Source organism: Taudactylus pleione, unplaced genomic scaffold, assembly GCF_031769625.1.
Source record: "Taudactylus pleione unplaced genomic scaffold, aTauple2 ptg001592l, whole genome shotgun sequence".
Classification (NCBI taxonomy): Eukaryota; Metazoa; Chordata; class Amphibia; order Anura; family Myobatrachidae; genus Taudactylus; species Taudactylus pleione.
In genome coordinates, this window is record NW_028285989.1 from 763,889 (window position 1) to 779,918 (window position 16,030).

Consider the following 16,030-nt stretch of genomic DNA (forward strand, 5'->3'; position numbering starts at 1 on the left):
ATCCAACACACTGCGCTCCCCTTCTCCCACCCACATTCCACACACTGCGCTCCCCTTCTCCCACCCACATCCCACACACTTCTCTTTCATTCTCCCACCCACATCCCACACACTGCGCACCCCTTCTGCCATTCACATCCCACACACTGCGCTCCCCTTCTCCACCCATATCCCAAACACTGCACTCCCCTTCTCCCATTCACATCCCACACACTGCGCTCCCCTTCTCCATCCATATCCCACACACTGCACTCCCCTTCTCCATCCATATCCCACACACTGCACTCCCCTTCTTTCACCCACATCCCACACACTGCGCTCCCCTTCTCCCATTCACATCCCACACACTGCGCTCCCCTTCTCCCACCAACATCCCACACACTGCACTCCCCTTCTCCATCCATATCCCACACACTGCACTCCCCTTCTCCCACCCACATCTCACACACTGCGCTCCCCTTCTTCATCCATATCCCACACACTGCACTCCCCTTCTCCCACCCACATCCCACACACTGTGCTCCCCTTCTCCATCCATATCCCACACACTGCACTCCCCTTCTCCCACCCACATCTCACACACTGCGCTCCCTTTCTCCCACCCACATCCCACTCTCTGAACTCCCCTTCTCCATCCATATCCCACACACTGCACTCCCTTTCTCCCCCCCACATCTAACACACTGCACTCCCCTTCTCCATCCATATCCCACACTCTGCACACCCCTTCTCCCACCCACATCCCACACAATTTTCTCCCCTTCTCCCACCCACATCCCACACACTGCACTCCCCTTCTCCCACCCACATCTCACACACTACGCTCCCCTTCTCCCACCCACATCTCACACACTGCGCTCCCCTTCTCCCACCCACATCCCACACACTGCGCTCTGCTTCTCCCATTCACATCCCACACACTGCGCTCCCCTTCTCCCATTCACATCCCACACACTGCGCTCCCCATCTCCCACCCACATCCCACACACTGCGCTCCCCTTCTCCCACCCACATCCCACACACTCCGCTCCCCTTCTCCCACCCACATCCCACACACTGTGCTCCCCTTCTTCATCCATATCCCACACACTGCACTCCTCTTCTCCCACCCACATCCCACACACTGCACTCCCCTTCTCCCACCCACATCTCACACACTACGCTCCCCTTCTCCCACCCACATCTCACACACTGCGCTCCCCTTCTCCCACCCACATCCCACACACTGCGCTCTGCTTCTCCCATTCACATCCCACACACTGCGCTCCCCTTCTCCCATTCACATCCCACACACTGCGCTCCCCTTCTCCCATTCACATCCCACACACTGCGCTCCCCATCTCCCACCCACATCCCACACACTGCGCTCCCCTTCTCCCACCCACATCCCACACACTCCGCTCCCCTTCTCCCACCCACATCCCACACACTGTGCTCCCCTTCTTCATCCATATCCCACACACTGCACTCCTCTTCTCCCACCCACATCTCACACACTGCACTCCCCTTCTCCCACCCACATCTCACACACTGCGCTCCCCTTCTCCCACCCACATCCCACACACTGCGCTCCCCTTCTCCATCCATATCCCACACACTGCACTCCCCTTCTCCCATTCACATTCCACATTGCGCTCACATTCTCCATCCACATCCCACACACTGCGCTCCCCTTCTCCCACCCACATCCCACACTCTGAACTCCCCTTCTCCCACCCACATCCCACACACTGCGCTCTCCTTCTCCCACCCACATCCCACACTCTGAGCTCCCCTTCTCTCACCCACATCCCACACAATGTGCTCCCCTTCTCCCACCCACATCCCACACACTGCGCTCCCCTTCTGTCACCCACATCCCACACACTTCTCTTTCATTCTCCCACCCACATCCCACACACTGCGCACCCTTTCTCCCACCCACATCCCACACACTGCACTCCCCTTCTCCCACCCACATTCCACACACTGCGCTCCCCTTCTCCCACCCACATCCCACACACTTCTCTTTCATTCTCCCACCCACATCCCACACACTGCGCACCCCTTCTGCCATTCACATCCCACACACTGCGCTCCCCTTCTCCATCCATATCCCACACACTGCACTCCCCTTCTCCCATTCACATCCCACACACTGCGCTCCCCTTCTCCATCCATATCCCACACACTGCACTCCCCTTCTCCATCCATATCCCACACACTGCACTACCCTTCTTTCACCCACATCCCACACACTGCGCTCCCCTTCTCCCATTCACATCCCACAGACTGCGCTCCCCTTCTCCCACCAACATCACACACACTGCACTCCCCTTCTCCATCCATATCCCACACACTGCACTCCCCTACTCCCACCCACATCCCACACACTGTACTCCCCTTCTCCCACCCACATCCCACACACTGCGCTCCCCTTCTTCATCCATATCCCACACACTGCACTCCCCTTCTCCTACCCACATCCCACACACTGTGCTCCCCTTCTCCATCCATATCCCACACACTGCACTCCCCTTCTCCCACCCACATCTCACACACTGCGCTCCCTTTCTCCCACCCACATCCCACACACTGCGCTCCCCTTCTTCATCCATATCCCACACACTGCACTCCCCTTCTCCCACCCACATCTAACACACTGCACTCCCCTTCTCCATCCATATCCCACACACTGCACTCCCCTTCTCCCACCCACATCCCACACAATGTGCTCCCCTTCTCCCACCCACATCCCACACTGCACTCCCCTTCTCCCACCCACATCTCACACACTACGCTCCCCTTCTCCCACCCACATCTCACACACTGCGCTCCCCTTCTTCCACCCACATCCCACACACTGCGCTCCGCTTCTCCCATTCACATCCCACACACTGCGCTCCCCTTCTCCCACCCACATCCCACACACTGCACTCCCCTTCTCCCACCCACTTCCCACACACTGTACTCCCCTTCTCCCACCCACATCCCACACACTGTGCTCCCCTTCTCCATCCATATCCCACACACTGCACTCCCCTTCTCCCACCCACATCTCACACTCTGAACTCCCCTTCTCCATCCATATCCCACACACTGCACTCCCTTTCTCCCACCCACATCTAACACACTGCACTCCCCTTCTCCATCCATATCCCACACACTGCACTCCCCTTCTCCCACCCACATCCCACACAATGTGCTCCCCTTCTCCCACCCACATCCCACACACTGCACTCCCCTTCTCCCACCCACATCTCACATACTACGCTCCCCTTCTCCCACCCACATCCCACACACTGCGCTCCGCTTCTCCCATTCACATCCCACACACTGCGCTCCCCTTCTACCATTCCCATCCCACACACTGCGCTCCCCTTCTCCCATTCACATCCCACACACTGCGCTACCCTTCTCCCACCCACATCCCACACAGGGCTCCCCTTCCCCTAGTTACAGCAACGCAGGCTACCTTTCCCCATCCACAACCCACACAGTGCTCTCCTTCCCCTAGCTACTGCAACACACGGCTCCACTTCCCCATCCACAACACACGCCGGGCTCCCCTTCCCTAGCTACATCAACACAGGGCTCCCCTTCCCCCATCCACAACCCACACTGCGCTCCCCTTCTCCCTCCCACATCCCACACACTGAGCTTCCCTTCTCCCACCCACATCCCACACACTGAGCTCCCCTTCCTCTTTCTACATCCCACACAGTGCTCCCCAACCCACACAGTGCTCCCCTTCTCATAGCTACAGCAACACAGGGCTCCCTCCCCTTCCCCTATCCACAACCCTCACAGGAATCCTTTTTACACTTGTGTTCTCATTCCCCTCCTCCTAATATTACAGCATAAAATAACCCCACCCCCTCTGGTGGCCGCGGCTCCCCTCACTGTACTGCACTTAACTTTTACTTTCATAGAAGTTATTATTACTCACCGGCCGGTAGCTGCTGCTGGGCAGTACCTAGAGAGGCTGAGCATTGAGTTGGAGGCGGGTTTGTTTAATGATGACTCATTGGACCACTGAGAGATCTGAGGAGTCATCAGGCAGCCCCGCCCCCACCCCAGTGCTCAGCTTCACTGGCGGAGTGTCTTATTCAACACTGTACAGGGTGTCACAGTCTGATGCTGATGCCGGCCAGTTCTGGGAGGGTAATGGTGGCGGTGGCCTTGGCGGGCAAGGGTGTACAAGGATAGTATCAGTGGCGGTTGTAGTGGTGCCGGCAGGGTGACTGCGGCCATGCCCTCAAGCTGCAACACCCTGGGCAATAGCCATGCTTGCAATGTTTCAGTATGATACAAATCAATATGAGCAGAACATATAGGAACCCTGTAAACATACTATAGTTATACACAGTAAAGACCTTTTCTAGGTCTGTAATGCCGGCCATACACGGTGCGATAGCACCGTGTATGGTGACAGGGGATCCAATGTCCGACATATCGGGTGGTCCCCACACCCAGTGCGATCGGGTGGCTGACCGCCCGATATGCCGGCTCCCCCTGCCTCAACTGCATAGCGCTGTATGGGATCGCACATCGAATCCCCTGATTGACTGGTTTTGCAGTACGATGAGGATATGCGATGTACGACCCTACGGGAGCGCCCTTGGGCCGACATGAGGCCCATACACGGTGCGATGTAGCAGCCAAATCGCACCAATCAGTCGGATCAGCTGCTTTATCGCACCGTGTATGGGCCGCTTTAGACCAATGAAGTACACAAGTGATCACCTCCATGTATCCATGTTACACTAATCCATGTCCACTCTCTCACTACAGGTCTTCTGAAACAGGTGGATGCTGGAGGCAACAAGTTCATTTCTGGTGTGAATATGAATGATGCCATTTTTTGCCTGAATGAGGGACAAACAGATTCCACACCTCCAGATCCATCATACACCGGCATAGATGGGAGTCTGAAATATTACAGCTGTGGGCTCCGTGGCTGTTGGGGAGCGAACCGCTACAGCGATATATATTACCGCTACAATGTGAAACCCACAGCCTGCCAGGGAAGTGAATGGCGGCTGATACCAGGGAGTCTAGTCATGGTGGAAGTTGGTACTGATGGTTCTGTGTATGGCGTGGACTCCAATGGCGATGTGTTCTACAGGTATAGCGCTGGGGTCGCTTTGTAAAGTAAATGACATTATTTAACTTCAATACATTTTATTAAGCTTTTCAGGATCATAGTGATACAGATGTAGCATCTTTCTATTCCAGCAGATGGAATGACCAGGGTTGCCGAAAGGAGGGGAGAGGGCCCAAATGACCTATGCCCAGGACTATGTAAGGCCCAGAAGTGCAGGGGAGGCGTAACCATGCCCCCCTGTGATGCTGCGAGTATGCCCGGTGTGCACAGTAGCAATATACTGTATAGATCAGGGCATAGTCACGTCCCCTACAGTGGCTACGCCCACTTCTGTATTCACGGCCCCATGTGTGACTGGTACAGCATCAAGACTGCGTTTAGGACTGTGCTCAGTTTACAGGCTTTAGGGGGTAAATTTACTAAAGGTCGATTTTGATCTTTTTGTTTTTCTGCAATATAACCCAATCTTGCAAATCAGAGACTTATGCTAGGCATACACTGCCAGATACAATGCCTCAAAACTAAAGGTTGTCCGCACAGACCTATATATTATTACAATGTCCTTCCCCTATATGGTATTGGCATTAATACAAAATTATTATTATTACTTAAAGGGGGGTGCACCCAGGAACAATTATACATATATATTACAAAAAGAAAAAGTGTTCCAAAGAGGGGCAGTCATGGACTATTTTATATAGAAGCATACTGCTATGGGAGTGTCATTACTGGTAGCCCAAGAAAAATGAAAGTCTTAAAAATTAACTTTTAATTGGTCTATTAAAATATTAGCGAAATATTTTGTGCAAAATTGTGTTAAAGTACTTTTAGTGTAAGACAAAACTAACATGAAAATAAAATGTTGTGTCCACTCTCAGTCTAAATAAAGGCTATCCAATCATTCCATTTTTGTATGTAATTCAAACACTCCTAAAACACATTGGTTCCATTTATCATGGTAAATTAATCCAAGTGTTTTATAATGTGTCTCATTGCTGTGAGGCTAGATAATAGATATCTATCATGCAAAGATGGTTTATGTATCGTCGACTAGTTAATAGATAAATCTGTTCAGTGTGTCTCAATAATACAAAGTGTGTTTATTTGTTCATTCTCAGAGCATGTGGGTTGGATTCATTATCAAGCATGTAGCTTATATTCAACACTCCTAGAATAATATTTAGACCGGTAATCCGGTGAGGGGTCTAATGTGCCTGATCATAAGTATATACAACTTAGAGTTGATCACCCCAATCCGTGGATACAATGCCAGTCAGGCCAACAATGGGTGGGATGCACTAACCTAATGCTGTACATACCGCCAGACATCGCATCCGTACTGATCACATATGCACTAACATAGTGCTGCCCATACCGCCAGACATCGCATCCGTACTGATCACATATGCACTAACCTAGTGCTGTACATACCGCCAGACATCGCATCCGTACTGATGACATATGCACTAACATAATGCTGTACATACCGCCAGACATCGCATCCGTACTGATCACATATGCACTAACATAATGCTGCTCATACCGCCAGACATCGCATCCGTACTGATCACATATGCACTAACCTAGTGCTGTACATACCGCCAGACATCGCATCCGTACTGATCACATATGCACTAACCTAGTGCTGTACATACCGCCAGACATCGCATCCGTACTGATGACATATGCACTAACATAATGCTGTACATACCGCCAGACATCGCATCCGTACTGATGACATATGCACTAACATAATGCTGTACATACCGCCAGACATCGCATCCGTACTGATCACATATGCACTAACATGTGATCAGTACAGCAAAGGACAGCTCTTCCGATAAGAGATGTCCTTTGCGATCAGCACTGCGCCCTGGACTTCCGGGTTTATGACCCAGGAGTCCATCTGTGCATGCGCAGAGTGACGCAGCAGCTGTGGGGCATGCTGGGAGGGATCTGATCCCTCATAGCAGCGTGATGCGGTTGAAGCCCATAGGCTCAGGGGTGTATCTATAATGGGTGCAGGGTGTGCGGGGAACACGGGCCCCTGGGCCCAGGGGGGCCCAGCACCGCACACCCTGCACCCATAGTATTACTTACCTTTCTGGAGTCCCACGTCTGCGAGGGGTCCGGCACTGTAAAGACGACTGGGAAATGGCCACCGCGGCCATTTTCCCGTCGTTTGCGCATGCGCAGTACAGGGAAAATGGCCGCCATGGCCATTTTCCCGGTGACCTGCACATACTCTATATACTCTGGGCGCACTCTAGTGCCCAGAGTCTATAACTCCGGCGCTGGCCGTGCACAGCTCAGTGCGCTGCCGGCTGCCGGACAGAGAGGAGGGGGCCCATGTCGGAGACTGCACACGAGCCCCCTCCTCTCTAGAAACACCCCTGCATAGGCTTCTATAGGGTAACACCAGCAATAGCTGTTATTACCCTCCACAACGAAGCCACGGCGGACACCCAATAGTGAATATGGAAAATGCGGTAAAACCCCAAAAACTGTTTTTTTTATTGCATTTTCCATTTAATGCATCCCGCCCATTGTGAGATAACTCAGTGTATTGTCCCCCCGATATCTGCCATCCGCCCCTGAGGAGGAGACATTTCCCTGTTCCTTCCCTGTGAAGGAACAGGAAAAATGTCTGTCTGTCGGCCGCGGCTGGGCATTCACTGCCCGATGCAGCCGACATTTAACATACAAAATATCGCATTGGACAGGCATGCTGGACAGTCCGGCATGTCCGACCGATCGATATTTTACCCTCAGTCGTCCGCACACACACGGTGCAATTATCGGGGGGGATCAGCTGATATCAGGGCAGATCGCCCCGATAACTGTATAGTGTATGGACGGCATAACTAAAGCCAAACTCACACTGAAATTGCAAGTCAAAAATAAATTTAGATGGTATTAGACCATCAGTCAAAACACTGTACTCTGGAGCTCATTCAGACCCGGACGCTAAGCTGCGCTCTAACGCAGCTAAAAGAGGCCGGGTATGCAGATGTCGCGATCACACTGTCTGGTGGAAGGACGCCCTCTATGTCTTAGAGAGCGACGGCAGAGCGAACGCACGCCGGAGTATAAAGCCGCCCACCTTTCATTCTTAGCACACGTCATCACCAGGAAGTGTATGATTAATCGGTAACATCGAGAGCCATAGGAGTAGCACGCAGCGTTTGATGTAGACCATACCCCACCGCAAGCACTGCGATCACTGCAGGCTGAAATCCAACCAAGTGACGTGTCCAATGACGCTTCCTTGCTAATTATGCACACCCCTAAAATGCCATTTAGACACCCAGACACACCTGCGTTCGCACATCCACTCCTCTATTCACAAGCACCTTCCCCTGTTACCACCCACAAATGGCGCTGTCACTCAAAGTAGCGTCCAGTCTGTACTACGAGCGCTCAATTCCTGACCGCAATGAGTGACTCGCGCATGCGCATGTTGCCGCATACACATGAGCAAATGTGCGATTAGCGGCCATAGCGTGCGTTTGCAGCTTAGCGCCCAGGTCTGAATCAGGCCCTGTATGCTTTACATAGACCACAATAGAAATCATGGATTTACTAAAAATTGTACAAAATCACAACAAAATCGCTTCTGAATTCCAGTACAGGTCCTCTGACCCCAGTCTGGTACTGGAAAATCAGGGGGAAAACCAGATTGGTATCCCCCTATTTCTCCAGTAACCAGCACCAGACTGAACCAGCCAGCCACTGAACTATAGCACTGAGACACACAGCGTGGGGCCCCCCTGCTCTATTGTAAAACCAGCCCCAAACCGGACTTTCAAGGGCCATTGGAACTTGTAGACCAACTGTAAAAAATATATTTTTTTAAAAATGACTTTAAATAATTGCTACTTTAAAACTTCGGCTGGACTTGCTGATACCTACAAGTCGCAGGCTATTGCATTAACCCCCTAGCCTTGATACATCTCCCCCTTAGAGAGGACACTGGTATCTAGTGAACTGGCAGGTTGAATTCTCATGATTACTGTACTTACTGGCTCAGCTCATGTAAGAGCACAGAGATGGCAGTGGTAAATAGCATTCTCATGACTATTGCTCCAGTTCATAAAATGTCTGCCACCACCAGTGTACAGTACGTAGATGACAGGTGACTTCCAATCAGATTTCATCTATTACAATTACAGTATCTTATTATTACAATAATCATGTCAATGTCCTATACTCAATCATCCTTCCCTCTATTCCAGGGAGGGGGTCACTGCTGAGAATCCTATTGGAACATCGTGGATAAAAATGGATTTTTCTTTCAGTATCAGGCACGTAACCTATGATGCCGGATTCCTATGGCTTCTCTCACTGAAAGGAGAAATCTTTAAATGTAAAGTCAATGGCGCAGTTTTCCTGACCGCGTGATAACAGAGTGAATATAAGAGCAGACTTAAAACAAAATCTCAGCTAATGGAATTTATAGTGTAATAATGTCCTTACAACTCTGGGTCTGTGTACCACAATAAAGCATGCAAATTCAAATATTTTGTCCTTTATATGTCAAGGTAAAATATTTACTAGTTTCACAGAGAATATAAATATGGAAAGAATCACGGGTTCCTATCTATACGGCAGCCTATTGTGCAGACAAGAGACACTTCACAATTCTCTAATAATCCCATATAGACAATAATAATACACAAGAATAGGTGTGTGTATATAGTCCCAGCATCAGAGAGATCTTGTAATCTCCATGTGATATCACTTAATAGTGGTGGTTCCAAAGCATGTAGTAAACCAGAAAACAATACCTCATAGCGTAATTCTGTCAGATATAGATCACCCATGGGGGTATATTTACTAAAGTGAGAGTTTTTAGACTTGGAAATGTTGCCCATAGCAACCAATCAGATTCTACTTAACATTTAACTAGCAGCTTCTAGAAGATAATAGCTAAAATCTGGTTGGTTGCTATGGGCAACATCTCCACTTCTAAAAACTATCACTAAAGTAAATTTCCCCTTGGTGTGCCAAGGGAGAAGGAGAAAGTCAAGTGACCCCATTGTTAGAACAGTCTCCCAGACAAAGTACAGATTGGGAGAAGTCCTTATGAGTATACAGTATATATGCCGACACCAAATTTCCTTTATTTTTCCACTAAGAAAAGGTTTCTTCATGTGTCACCAGATAAATCGGAAAACCACACCAAACATGAAATAAAGATAACAGACCAAGAATGAGGGGTAGATGTACTAATCCTTGGGGAGAGATAAAGTGGAGAGAGACTAAGTACCAACCAATCAGCTCCTAACTGTCATTTTTCAAACACAACCTGTAACATGACAGGTAGGATCTGATTGGCTGGTACTTTATCTCTCTCCATTTTATCACTCTCCAAGAATTAGTACATCTCCCCCAGAGACACTAGGTTAGAAGCTTACGCAACTAATTCTTGTACTTTGCTCATCAAGGTTTCTCTCAGGAGTCCTCTTAGGATGCTATCTTTCCAGTGTATCTCCTCAATGATGGGCCATGTACCCAAATGCAATAAAAATGCAAGGGTAAAATGTCAGAAAACAAATAGCAGAAATGACTTCCTACCAGACAACAGATGGAATAATGCTCATATCCATAAATGTAAATGTAGCAGAAATTACTAATGTCCCCTCCTATACATAAAACATACTGTAATAGTTTTATTTAATGTGCCTGTTGAGGATATATTTGTCATATATATATTTTTTTATTATATAGAGTTACAGTATGACGGACAACATAGTCGTGTTTGTTTGTTTAATAGGTTTAATTAATGAATTGGATTTGTCTGCCGTCTCCTTTATTGATGGTCTCCATGGAGACTAGGGATTATACGTAAGGGCTGATAAAATCAGAGCCTTTGATAATTAAAACAAGTTTATAACAATATCTCAGCCCCACACCGCTACCGATACAGCTGGGTAGAACTCATTCACCAGGGGCGTATTAACGCCCGAGGGTGCCAGTGTGTAGTGGGCCCCCCAAGAGCCCTGCATCTTACTTGCTCCAGCAAGCGGGGTCCCCCCTCCTCCGCCACGGCATCTTCTTCCCAGTTATATTCGGCAAGATGGCGCATGCACACAAGAGGTCAAAGGCTATGGCACAGTACCAGCGCCATCTTCCCAAAGATGTTACTAGGAAGATGTAACCCCACTTTTACCCTCTAAAGGGCCCCCAAGGTTACTAACTCCCATTTCACTAGTCTAATGTACCCACCTATTTCCTCCCTATAAGTGGTAAATATAATATTATCAGTGTCTCCACCCAAGTACTAGTATGTGGGCCTACTTGGGAAAACCCTATTATGCAAATATTACAACAATGTAATAATAAATTGAGTAATCCAGTTAAGCAGACTTGTAGTTTAATATAGATGTCTATCATACTTAAAGCATATACAAACTATAACCATTAATTATTGCCTGCATTACCATATACCCGGGTATTAGGTTTCTTTTGATAAACACCTTTATAGTGGGAAGCTTAGACCCACAGAGTTACATATTACCTTGCTACATTCTTCTTCTTATTATTACATTTTATTTATAGGGCGCCACAAGTGGTCCGCAGCGCCGTACATACAGTAAAGGGTACACAGAACATTACATTACAATACAGTAACCAAAATATAAACAGAACACAAGTAACAATTAGCAACACAATTCTCCATACACAATACAGCTGGGATGGTGAAGGCTGTCATAGAAGTGCTAGAGAAGAAGGCTGTGAGACAGTGGGGAGGAGGACCCTGCTCCTAGGAGCTTACAATCTAGCATACAATAGAAATTACATAACAGGTACACAGGTCTGAGGATTATATGATACCCTAATTCCTCTTCTCTAAAAGTAATACACTAAGATTAAAGAGTCTATCTCACTAGTCCCAAAGTTTACTGAAGTTATGTAAGTTGAGTCTCGTTGTTTCTGCAATAAAACATTTAGGATCCAAGTCAATATACTGCTCCTGGGTACCTACTATGAGCCCTGTCAGTGTATCCATGTTTCCACTATCTCCCTTCCTCTATATAACGCTGACAAAGGGCTACACAAAACAAATCTAACATTAGATCATCAGTTTACAAATTAAATGAATGAGCCTTGTAGGAGTGGGAGCCAGTGCTATAGATACTATATAGAATTTCTTCACAGAATGCACAGTACACAGAATGCACAGTACACAGTACACAATACACAGTACACAGAATGCACAGTACACAATACACAGTACACAGAATGCACAGTACACAGTACACAGAATGCACAGTACACTGTACACAGTACACAGAATGCACAGTACACAGAATGCTCAGTACACAGAATGCACAGTACACAGTACACAGTGCCTTTCTGCTGTTTTTGACCGCTATTTGCGGCGTATCATCTCGAAGTGCTACTTGTCAGGATCGCAGAGGGGGCTGCCTGCTGATACAGTGTTTCAGAGCAGGTCGATCCAATAGTGATCTCCCTAACACGTTTCTTTCCCAAAATGGGATGTCTTATGAAGAAATCCCCTTTTGGGGAAGAAACGCGAGACGCTGCATATATAGCGGTCAAAACAGCGGAGGATTCAGCAGCTAACACTGGCCCTGAGCGACATTCTCTCCCCGCTGCCATCTGCTGTTGTGCTTCTGGGAGCCGATATATCAGTGCCGCAGGCGTGACGCCACATGTAACAGCTGCGGCAAATAGTCAGCAGAGGACTCTTGGGCCCAGCCCCCAAAGTGTAGGACATAGGGCAGTGTCTGAAGTAAACCGCATTGGTGGTCATTTGTTTATACCTGTGCTACACAGTATGCATAATACACTAACACTTCCTAGTGGACATGAGAAAGTGATGAGGGGGCCCATTTATCAAGGATCGCTTTTGCAATGTGATCAGGGCATGCCAGTAACGCCCCTGATCGCTTTGCAAAAAGCTATCCTATCGGCCGGATGTATCAACCGGGACATGCAGGGACGCGGGGTCCGAAAGAGACCCATCCCTGGGATGTCTCCGGAGAGCGCCCGGCCACTACAAGGGTGGTGCGCATGTGCAGTTCCGTGGACTGCACATGCACATCCGCCATAGCCGGGGAGGGTTCCGGCGGATCCCTCCGCTGGCTAATAGTGCGCGGTGTAGCCCATAGGCTACAGCAGCTAACGTTATATTCAGATGGCGTTAGCTGTGGGGGGTAATATCTGGAATGCATCGCATTCCGGATATTGGTAAATTTGCCAGCATCGCTTCCCCCATAGAAACCTATGGGGGATGCGGCTGCCAGCGGTAATGGAGGGATCACAGCAGGTGTTGGAGATACCTGCTGCGGTCCCTCCTTCATACATATGGGGGATACTTAGAGGTAAACCCCCGAAAACACCCTCAAACACTTTGATAAATGGGCCTCGAGGTGAGATCACTTATATTTGCTCTACAGCCGCCTACAGCCAGACCCGGCTGTTTGTTATAGTATAAGTTCTGCGCTCTGTATCATACTGGGATTTCAAGACACTTACTGTATAACCATTTTCCTTTCCTCAAGGATTGTGTTAATTGGCTGATACAGTGTTTCAATCTTCAGTTATGGAACTTGAACCTTTTACTGGCATGAATTATTGTTATTAAGTAATTTTATTGGCTGTTTATATTTTTATTACTTATTTTTATTATATTACATGAGTATGGTTTACATATCTTCTTGGCACATTTGCAATTTAGTTGTTAGAGTCAGACACACCCAAAGCGCTGTTATATTACTTGTTTTGGCTTGGAACCATTTCTAACATCAGTAGGGTGTTATCCATTGTTTTATAATTGGTGCGATTATTGGTATTATTGTCTCTTATTAGTATATATATAGATCTTTTTATATTTACATCTGTTTTTTAGATTAAACTGCATTTATTGATATTGGGATCCCTTCCACGCGCCTGTGGTTATATAATTTTCCTCTTTCTGTTAGGCATTGCCAGAATGTTGATACTGTGAATGTCAACAGGATGTCGACAATCTGATTTTACATGTAAACCTAATGCTGCCCATGCACTAGACGATAAAGTTGAGCGATTGAACGATAACGATCGTTCAATTGTTCAATCATTTGCAAATCGTTTGCAAATTTTTCTAAAACGACCAGCGATGCGCATGCCCGCTGGTCGTTTAGACATCTATCATCGTGCAAACATGCTAGTCAACCTGACGATAACGGCATGTTGCCAGATGATTGATGAGCCTGCACTGAACGACTGCTCGTTCAGTGTAGGCTTATCACAGACATAGAAATGACTGCACAATTACAATGTTGTCATCGTGCTGTCGTTTCTATGGTCTGCTAGTGGATGGGCAGCATTACACTGAGCCTAACCCTAACCCTAATTGGAGCCTAAGGCTAGGTACACATCACAACGACGTTTATCCCAGCCGACCCAACGCCCAAAGGAAGGATATATCGGGGTGCCGTACACACTGCCCAACCGCGCAATATGCTCTTCCATCCCGCATTCACCTGCATGACATCAGCGTGGTCGGCCCATCTGACATGCAGCACATCCGATGGGGCAACCCCACTGACGACGCACGTCATTGAGAGCTATGAACAATACAGTATATCATTCTGATCTGCATCAGGACGATATATCATCCAATAGATCACCTGATGGGTACCCAGCCTAACCCTAATCTAACACTAAAGGTGCGTATCCACTAGCAGATAGTAGAACGACAGTAGGATTACAACATTATAATCGTACAGTCGTTCCTCATCCCCTGTAGTGCCTACACTGAATGATGTCGTTCAGTGCCAGCACCCTCCCTCATCCCCGAACATGCCCAATCTGTCATTATAGGCAGATTGATCGGCATGTTCATGCGATGATTGATGCTCATTTTAATCGCCATGGGGATACGCGGCATAACTCTTACTGCAGCCTAACCCTAATCTAACCCTATCCCTAAGTGAAACCTAACCCTAAAATAATTTTTTGACATTCTGACTGTCAGCATTCACAATGTCAACATTATGAGGTGACGGCAGGGGCGGATTGGCCATTAAAGTCAGCGGGATGTTTCCCGGTGGGCCGACTAGACTATGGGGCCGTCTGTCTCCACTTCCCAGTAGGGCATCACTCATGCTGGGCCTTGTATGATTGACAGCCCCAACCTGCAAGCGGCCCCGCCCCCTGTAGCGCGTCTTTTGCTCTGGTACTTCTTTGATGGTTAATACAGCCCCCCACATCACTAATCGGGGGCCTTCTTGGACAATTGACAGCCCGCCAGCGGCCCGGCGCCTGTCAGCAACCCCGCTGCCCTGTAGCGCATCCAACAGTCTGTGCCTTCACAGGCACTAGCAGCCCTCCGGCCTCTGGAGGGGTCGTTGAGAATGTCTCTAAAAAACATCTTCCTATCGCATAGCATTGATGGCGGCAGCGGGTCTTATTAGCCGCTGCCATCCACTATTCCCATCCCCACTGTGCTGTGCCTCATCTTCACACACCGAGCAGTGTGTTCAAGCTCCGCTGTGCCTGTGTCTCTGAGCGCAGGTGCCTGTTCCCAGCAGCAGGGCCGTAGCTAGGGTAGTGCGGCCGGTGCCATCGCACAGGGCACCACAGGCAGGGGGCGCTGATTGGGCCTGTCACATTTCTGTTTATTATCATTCTCACTTGTAGCTTCCTCTTATTTCATCCCCAGCATCTCCTGGCCTCTCCTATCTCTTCCCTGGCCCTTCCCTATGAGGCCATTCCCCTTTTTTGGGTGCAATAAGTCCCTATTTGTATATGTATATGAGTGTCTATATGAACCTATGTATATGTGTATCTGTATATGTAGTGTTCCCTCTAGCTCCGGCGGGAGGCAGGGCGCCGGAGCTAGAGAGGGCATGCCTGTGCGCGCACGCGACCGAGAAGGGGGCATGGTCATCGGAAAAGGGGGCGTATCTATAAGACGCGTCCCCTTTTCGT

General features: G+C 48.7%; 1 protein-coding gene across 1 annotated transcript in view; it reads left to right on the top strand.

Annotated features, from left to right (window-relative positions):
• LOC148442256 (fish-egg lectin-like) overlaps positions 1 to 9,586 on the top strand; it is a 133,260-nt gene extending 123,674 nt beyond the window's left edge. The window contains exons 3-4 of the mRNA XM_088464113.1: positions 4,774 to 5,107; positions 9,322 to 9,586. Coding sequence (XP_088320239.1) covers positions 4,774 to 5,107; positions 9,322 to 9,487 — 500 coding nt within the window. The 3' untranslated portion in view covers positions 9,488 to 9,586. The remainder of the gene's footprint in view (positions 1 to 4,773; positions 5,108 to 9,321) is intronic.
• Positions 9,587 to 16,030: the final 6,444 nt, after the last annotated feature.